General features: G+C 34.0%; 1 protein-coding gene and 1 non-coding gene across 3 annotated transcripts; both read left to right on the top strand.

The window, feature by feature from the left end:
* The first annotated feature begins 1,776 nt into the window (after positions 1-1,776).
* Positions 1,777-1,883, top strand: LOC141704033 (small nucleolar RNA R71). The gene has a single exon (XR_012567796.1). It is a non-coding gene; the product is annotated as a small nucleolar RNA R71 (small nucleolar RNA).
* Positions 1,884-4,763: 2,880 nt separating this feature from the next.
* LOC141704029 (deoxyhypusine synthase) lies at positions 4,764-9,302 on the top strand. 2 transcript variants are annotated; one of them, XM_074507377.1, is made up of 8 exons: positions 4,764-4,862; positions 5,971-6,190; positions 6,276-6,443; positions 7,028-7,246; positions 7,570-7,656; positions 8,422-8,527; positions 8,608-8,843; positions 9,003-9,302. In XM_074507377.1, the coding sequence occupies exons 2-8, from the start codon at positions 5,978-5,980 to the stop codon at positions 9,072-9,074; spliced, it is 1,101 nt and encodes a 366-aa protein (XP_074363478.1). In that variant the 5' UTR covers positions 4,764-4,862; positions 5,971-5,977; the 3' UTR covers positions 9,075-9,302. The 2 variants fall into 2 exon arrangements, with proteins under 2 accessions (XP_074363478.1, XP_074363479.1); XM_074507378.1 differs by having other exon boundaries at positions 4,779-4,883.
* The last annotated feature ends 84 nt before the right edge of the window (positions 9,303-9,386 follow it).

Genomic DNA, 9,386 nt, shown 5'->3' with positions numbered 1-9,386 from the left:
AGTGTGTTCCACAATTTTCTTCCTTGATTCTACTTCTGCTTCCATCTGCACATCTTCTTCAACCACAACCTCAGATTCTGGAACTTGAGATTTTGCAGGGCTTGCAACCTTCCCAGACCTCAATGTAATTGCCTTAACCTGCTCCTTAGCTTCCCTCTTGCCTAGAACTTCTGTGTCACTAGGGAGTGTACCACGTTGTCGATTCAGCAAGATATTGGAAATCTGCCCAATTTGATTCTCCAGAGTCTTGATAGAAACCGCTTGGCTCTTGCACATGAGCCTCAAGTCCTCCAATTCATATTTTTCATTAGATTGACTTGTACTTCCATGCGGTAGTTGTTGAAGTTGAAGATGTTGTCTTGATACATATTGTGGTTGTTGAAAACCAGGAGGGTTGAATTGCTTTGTTGCATATTGTTGATAAGGCCGTTGCACCGCATTCTGATTCTTGCTCCAGCTGAAGTTAGGATGATTGCGGTAAGGGGTGAACATAAAAATCCGAAAACCGGATTATCCGAATTTCTGATCCGGTATCCGATTTAAAAAATCCGATAATTAGGATATTCGATCCGAATAATTCGGACTGGATATCCGATCCGGTTTTTTTGTATAGATTCGGATTCGGATCACATTTTTCATAAAACCGGGTATCCGGATCCGATCCGGTTTTTATTTTTTTTAATAAAAATCAAATTATATATATAAATACATGATACATTATATTTATTTTAGATTTTTTTTAACAATATTTAGCGACATTATGACGGTTTCTATCTGGGACTTTCAAAATTTCAGTTTAATATCTAATTTACTCATCATTCCTTCATTAATATCATCAACAAATTTGATATAAGTGTGTAATATCAATATTAGCAAGTTTATATTGACCATGCTTGCAAATTTGACATAAGTGATAGTAAGAAACAATAATTTATGTTTGACGAGTATTTTAAAAAATAAATATGAACAAATTTAATATAATTGTGCAATAAGAAATATGTTTATATTGATCATGTTTGCTAATTTATAATCAATATTTATATTAAATTAATTTACGTGTCACCATTTTTCCCAACTAATAATATGATAACAAAATTATAGTTTCATACATCATCAGTTTCAGAACTCGAATATGTATTACTTATCACGTAAATCATATTTTTTTTAAAAAATAAAAGTTTTAAATGGATCCGGATAATCCGATTTCCGGTCCGGTTTAATCGAATATCCGAATATCTAGATATCCGGTTAAATCAGATCCGGATACGAAATGTACTTTTAACGATCCGAAAAACCGGATATCCAGTTTTAATTTTAAAACCGGACCGGATATCCGGTTTTGCTCACCGCTAATTGCGGTTGTTAGGATGATAAGAGGCTGAAACTAGTTGTTGCGACCTCTGAAAGTTGCTCACGAACTGAGCTGATTCACTAGATATAGCACACTGCTCCGTCTCATGCGCACCAGCACAAAGCTCATAAACACTTGTGAACTAATTAACTCCATAATTAGCCAAAGAATCCACCTTCATAATTGAAGCCTTAAGCTGAGCAACTATAGCAGTAGCTGTATCCACCTCCCGAATTCCTGCTACCTTGCCTTGAGGTAGTCTTTGAGTTGGGTTCTGGTATTCATTAGCAGCCATCAGTTCAATCAACTCATAAGCTTCATCGTAGCTTTTAGCCCATAAGGCTCCACCTGATGCTACATCGAGCATGGGTCTAGACTGTGCTCCCAAACCATTATAAAAATAGTTGATAATCATCCAGTCAGGCATCCCATGATGAGGACACTTCCTAAGCATCTTCTTATAGCGCTCTCAAACTTCACACAAAGACTTTCCCGATTGCTGCGTAAATTGAGTAAGAGCGTTCCTGATTGCAGTTGTCTTTGCCATAGGAAAGAATTTAGTAAGAAACTTCTGAGTAAGATCTTCCCAAGTAGTAATAGAGCCTGGTGGTAGAGAATGTAACCAACACTTGGCCTTATCCCTTAGAGAGAATGGGAGAAGCCCTAGCTTTATAGCATCTTCAGAAACATTGTTGAACTTGAAAGTGTCGTTGATCTCGATGAAATCTCTAATGTGGATGCTGGGATCTTCCGTTGGAGAACCCCCAATCTGGACTGAATTCTGCACCATCTGAATCGTGTTAGATTTGATTTCAAAAGTATTAGCCGCGATGGCTGGTCTGATAGTGCTAGACTGAATATCATTGATCTTTGGCTGAGAATAATCCATCAAAGCTTTCGGATTTGCTACTGATTCTCCCATTACAATAATAGCTTATTCTTCAACTTTCTCGACTTCTTCAAAAACTTCTTCAACTACTTCGACTTCTTCCAGTGCTTCCTTACGAGATTGAGAACGTGTTCGCATGCATGATCTCTAGAGTACCTGAAACAACAACAAGCAAAATAAGTAAGCAAAATAACCTAGTCAGTGAACTTTAACGACCACTGATGTCAAGCACATAAACTAAAAATTAACACCAAGTTTCCCCGGCAGCGGCGCCAAAAACTTGTTAGGACGAAAACACGCGCTAAAATTACACGCAAGTATACGCGTTCACAAGTAGTATAAGATATGAATCAGATTCGTTCCCACAGAGACTGGTTTAGGTTAACTTCAATTTATGCACTTATGCAACAATGGTATGGTTATCGTTCAATGCTAAGACAATAACAAGTTGAGATATTTTTAACTAAGATTAAACTAACATGCAATTAACTAAGAGATTAAAACTGATTGAATTAACTATATGAGACAAACATGAGATTCTAACTTCATTAAATACTTTATTCAAAGTCATTGTTCTTAACCTTATCATGCAATGGTGATGACAACTAATCAGATAACACGAAACTAGTAAACGCCAACTTTCGTTGTGCGAATAACCTACTATTAGGCATCCACAAAAGAGATACAAGTTGAATAAACACCAATTATGTTAAGATCCTATATGTCTATAGAGTTTGACAACATAAAGGTTTAATGAACAAGTTATCTATCGTGATTACATAGGGCAAGTAAGATGGTTAAAATTACTTACGAATCATGCATAACAAATACATGAACCTATGCTAGCATGACAAGTTCTTAACCTCTATATTCATTGTCGCTTCAATATAGATTAACACGCTATCTTATATGTTCGCGACGCACATAAGACGAATAAGCACAACCAATACTAGGATATCATACAATCACCACACACTTAGGTATCGAAATAATTAACTATAAAAATCCATAAGTAAATCCGTTAGAATCCCACGGTAACGATTAGTTCATAACCGCGCTCATCGTCATCATGGGTTCCGATGAAAGCATGATAAATAAACTAGGTCTTTATAAACTGAATAATAATAACAAAGTGCGTTAACAAGAATATTAGGTTCAAATAACAAAGAAAACAAGCATCCAATATTACAACTTAAGCAAAGAATCACAAGTAAAAACTAGATCTTCTTCTCCTTCGTTGTATTGTGCTATTAGGTCTTCTTGCTATTATCTCCTTGCTCTTCTATATGAAAAACATCTTTTTATTGGTATTTATAGGCTTCTGGACGTCCTGGGCCTTCAAACGCTCAAAATTCAAGCAGAAACAGGATTATGAGAAAACGACCTAGCGCGGCCGCCCCCAGATCCAGCGCAGCCGCCCTGAGATTTTGCCAAACGGGCGCGGCCGCTCCCAAGTGTAGCGCGGCCGCCCCGGCCTTCTGGAAAACTAGATTTTCTTATTTTTTTGCCTTCAATTGTTGGCTTCTTTCACGCATTCGACCGAGACTCCATCCTAACACTCTTCTAAGCATAAAACATGTAAAATCCATACCTTCCTTCAAATATGCCCTGAAATACAAAACACTACAAAAATACATCAAAACACACATAATTTGAGTACAAAACACCAATTCGAACCTTTACGAAGCGTTCTAAGTGGATATAAATTCCACTTATCAACCAACCTTATAATATTTTATCAATTCTAAACTTAATTATATTATAATCACACTGGAAACATCAACACTACTTGTATAGATTATAAGCATTTGGATTTCAAAAAATAAAGTGTTTTGATATCTAAAATATTGAAAAATACGTGATATCTAAATTATATAATTAAACTATAACATTTGGGAAAAAAATTAAATATATGAATTAAATGGTTATACAAATTTAAATTGAATTAAAGTGTAGTGCCATTATTCGGAGAAAAAGTAATTAAATTGAAAGTTATGATATTTTTCTAAGTATATAAAATAAGTAAGTATATTCAATTTTAAATTTAATATATTTTTAAATTAAATTTAGTTGATAATCTAATTGAAAATTGAAATAAAGTCAATGACCTAATTGAAAATTGAGATAAACTTGAGAGTATGTCACATCATTTTTTGTTAGAGATTTTAACGGAATTGACGGGAATGATGAATTTGTAAGTTTTTAAATACATTATGATTTGATTAAAAGTTTTTTTAACTTGATAACTTAGTTGCAAGTTAGTACTGATTATTTTAATTATTTTAATTTTTTACTTTATTTTCATGTTTACTTCTAATTATTATATTTAAGGCATGTGTATCTACGTTAAATATAGAGTCATTGAAATTAAATATACAAAGTTATAAATGAAAAAACTCTATAAAATATATTTGAATAAAAAATGTGAGAACTATTTAGAGTTTTTTTTTTTTGTAAATTTGACAACTATCAACGACGGTGGGAGTATTTTATTTCTTTCCTAAATATTCGTCCTTATTTTTGTGCCTCAAATTGCAAAAGGGGTTCATTCTCAAGCTCTAACTTTACTGTTTTTTCATTCCATCTCTCAAGAACACTGATTTATTCACACACCCGAGAAGGGTATGTTCTATATGAATATTTGTTTGTATATTTGTTCTTGCTGATAATCTTTCTTTATTACCTATTGTTTCTTTTTATTTATTTGCTTTTAAATGTGATTAATTCAATCTTTGTTGTACTGATATTCAAGACTTGAAGCAACTCACTTTTACTTAATAAAAATCCTACCTTTATGCATAAACATCGCTGTTAAGCTCTAGATATAAGTATTAGCTGCTAATTCCACTAGGCTAATAGTAGTTTCGAAACCCCGTTTGAATTGGTGTTTAAGAGAATGTAAAGATGCTAGCTTTTCGTAAATAGGGCAGTTTAGTTTGGACTATTAATCAAGATTACTGTCAATTTGTGATCTTGATATGATCCTTGTTGATTGTAATTGTAAATGAATATTTTTGTTGATTATTTCTGAGTACTAGTAGGTATAATGGTACAGTGTAATTTCGGTAACACTCATCTCGTTGTTTAAACTTTTTAATCGTTTGCTAATGTTTTTAATGAACACCTATTATGAATTTGTTATTTAAATGGCTAATATAGACATTTTCAGATTCCCGAAAATAGTCTCCGTGTAAAAGCTTTAGTTTAGATTGCGGGGGTTCGAACTCCTGAAAAGAGTATCAGTTGCATCAGGACCACCTCCAAAATAATCTGTTGCTGAGTGTTGTGTATGTGATGTATTATGATTTTATACATTTGTTAAAATTTTATGTAAGCAAGTTTTTTAAAGTAAAATTTTGACTTCATGATTAATTTTTTTTCCTTAATTTAAGATCATTTATTTTTAACTTAAAAAATTAAGAAGAAAGATGGAAAAAGAACATAGGTTTACAATAGAACCTCAATAAATTAATACTTCTTTTGGGTCCAGACATAATTGGGAGGGCGTATTTTTACCTTGATAAATTGAAAAACTTCTGCGGTTTCGACTTTAGAGGCTATTATTCTAATGGTTTAAAAGCACGTGATATTGAAAAATTATGGATCAAATGAAATTGTTAATTATGGTTAAAAGACAATGGCAAGTCTACATAAGAAGAGCAATGCACACAACCGAAGACTAAGCGATCCTATAAGTTCTATAACTCACCAAGTTACTAAATGCTTACAGGAATAAAATGGGAGATACAAATTCAACTAAAGAGAACATAATGGACTCTGTACGCGAGGTGGTCTTTAAACAATCAGAAAATTTAGAAGATTCTTGCACTAAAATTGAGGGCTATGATTTCAATCAAGGAGTCGATTATCATCAGCTTCTTAACTCCTTGTTGTCCACCGGTTTCCAAGCCTCCAATCTTGGTGAGGCCATTCAAGCCGTCAATCAAATGGTTAGTCTTTTTTTAAACAAACTTATATTTAATTTGAATTATAGTTATTTTATGTTCTGATTTGGTGGTTACTATGGTTTTGAAGCTAGATTGGAGGCTTGCAAATGAGCCTATAGCCGAGGATTGTAGTGAAGAGGAGAGGGATCCAGCATACAGAGAGTCGGTAAAGAGCAAGTTGTTTTTGGGATTCACTTCAAATCTTGTCTCTTCTGGTGTCCGTGACACCATTAGGTATCTTGTTCAGCATCATATGGTCAGTATAGTTTACTTTTCTACTTGTGTTTTTTTAGTAAGTAATTCTAATGCTACAATATACCTGTTTGATGTAATGACCGAATGATTCTGAAATAGCAGTTAAATACTTAAATAATATATTGAATGAATAAAATTACTGATGCACCAGTCAACACTACAAGATGCAACCACTGTGAAAATATATGAATTGGTAAATAAGTTACTCCTATATGCCATTTTTAAAATCAGTTTTGGCATGTCAGATGTCAATGATTGGACAATGAAGAGAGATATTATTTTTTCTAAGGTTGTAACCAGACATAGGTTGAACGTGAGGGCAGAGGCTTCATGTAAAATAACAGTTATATTATTTGGTTCTGGTTTGAAAAAGGGTGTTCTCCTATATGCCATTTTTAAAATCAGTTTTGGCATGTCAGATGTCAATGATTGGACAATGAAGAGAGATATTATTTTTTCTAAGGTTGTAACCAGACATAGGTTGAACGTGAGGGCAGAGGCTTCATGTAAAACAACAGTTATATTATGTACATCCCTAATCTCGGAAAAGGCTCAACTCTGATCTTTGTTATCCATTGGCTACAGGTTGATGTAGTGGTTACAACAGCTGGTGGAGTGGAAGAAGATCTTATAAAGTGCCTTGCACCCACGTATAAGGGTGATTTTTCTTTAGCGGGTGCTGCTCTGCGCTCCAAAGGGCTAAATCGTATTGGTAACTTGCTGGTTCCTAATGATAACTACTGCAAATTTGAGGATTGGATCATTCCGATATTTGACCAGATGTTGGAGGAGCAGACTGCCAAGGTATTTTACTATATGACTAGTTAAAAACAATAAAAAAGTTTTTTACAACTTAGAAAAACAGAACTAAAAGCTGGACACTTAATTCATTTGCTGGTGACTTCTGTTCATTGTTGCTCAACACATACAAGATATGCAGAAGGCGCAGAATTTAAAACAAAGTACTATCTATTTCTGTTTTTAAATATCTCGTGAATCATGATTGCTTAAATATTAAGTATTTGAATACTTTTCATACTTCTACTAACCTCTTCATTTTTGTTTCTGATTTAAAGCTTTGGAGAGAGCAGCACATATCTAACTCTGGGAATTGTTTCATTTAACAGGGTGTGTTATGGACACCATCGAAATTAATTGCTCGATTGGGAAAAGAAATTAATCACGAGAGTTCATATTTGTACTGGGCATATAAGGTCAGTTTTGTAACATATTATCTATCGCAATGATTTAATTAACTGAACTAATCTTTTCTATCCTGCACTTGCCATATATTCGTTGTACTTGGCAAATGTCATTTGCAATTTGAAATTCGGATACTCATGCATCCATATATACACTGTTAACATATATGCATGTTGACGGGCCTTCAATAAAGAGGTCAGCATCCGGAATGCAATGGAGAAATCATTGTTTATCCTTGATGGCTATTGTGTCTGGAACTCTGAAGAAGCTCTGGTTTTAGAATTGGTGTTGTTAACGGTATAAAAAGTGTTCTTTAGGAAGGATGTTTGTTACCAAATTTTGCATGTAAATGGGCCTACGGTAAAAAAAACTGAATCATGAAGCTTTAATCTCATTTTATTGTGATTATTGAGGTGCATGTGGGTTAATGGTTATAATATACAAAAATTTATTAAAGATTGTTTAGGTTCCTTGCTTTACATCAACATCATGTAATATACTTATAGAACCTTGTACAGTTTTGGTAGTTTAAATTGTATATATCTCTAATATATTGTTTACAAAAAAAATCATAATATAATTAGACATTTAATTAGAAACTTGAAGCAAAGTCATAGAAAAGAGTTTGTAATACTATAATTCTGCAAAAGGTTTTCTATGATTCCCAACATTTCTGTTTCCATATTAGTTCAACTTAAAGCTTATTTTTTAATGACTTATCAGTTATCACCCCTGACCTCATGTTTAGACCATAAAATTTACTTGTCTACTTTCAGAACAATGTGTCTGTCTACTGCCCTGGAATAACAGATGGCTCTTTAGGGGACATGCTCTACTTTCACTCTTTCCGTAATCCTGGTCTAGTCGTTGATCTAGTGCAAGGTAAGATTTTCTATTTTCATTTGTGCGGTTATATTAGAAGTTTGTAAGAAAAGGACCGTCATTGTTACCTTGATTTATAGATATAAGAGCTATGAATGGCGAGGCAGTACATGCAAGTCCTAGGAAGACAGGGATGATAATTCTTGGAGGCGGGCTACCCAAACATCACATATGCAATGCGAATATGATGCGTAATGGCGCAGATTTTGCCGTCTTCATTAACACGGCTCAGGAATTTGATGGAAGTGATTCCGGTGCCCGTCCAGATGAAGCTGTATCTTGGGGGAAAATTCGTGGTTCTGCTAAGACTGTAAAGGTTGAACATATTCCTTGTTTTGGATTTCCTCCTATGACTCCTGGCTCTAGTAATATACTAGTAATTTTAAGTCATGATTTGACGATTTCAGTATACCTATACTGTAGGATGATACTTCTGGTTCTTAACGTTTTGCTTGATGTTGTTTGGTTTAATCAGGTACATTGTGATGCAACTATTGCATTTCCTCTATTGGTGGCAGAAACATTTGCTAGGAGGAGAAAGAATTAACCGAAGGTTAAGCCCTGATTTGTTTCTAGGGGATGTAATTTTGTTCTGTACTTTATGTGACTAATTTACAGAACAACCGGTCCTCTTTATTACAAAATACGTCAATGTTAGGTTAGTTGATTTCTGCGGTAGCTAGTGAGGCAGAGCTTGTATTTGATTGCTTGTCATTAGCAGATCTCCAATTTATATGGCTAATATTGTATTAAGGCGGCATATATTTTGGGAACAGAGTGCCATTTTTTGACTGGTGAACATGCACGTTATATTTGTTCGAAAACTGTAATTTTGACCAAAAGAAATGCCAAGCTGTAT

This window comes from Apium graveolens, unplaced genomic scaffold (genome assembly GCF_009905375.1).
Source record: "Apium graveolens cultivar Ventura unplaced genomic scaffold, ASM990537v1 ctg7324, whole genome shotgun sequence".
Classification (NCBI taxonomy): Eukaryota; Viridiplantae; Streptophyta; class Magnoliopsida; order Apiales; family Apiaceae; genus Apium; species Apium graveolens.
The sequence above is the reverse complement of the archived record's forward strand: the minus strand, read 5'-3'. Positions and strand labels throughout refer to the sequence as shown.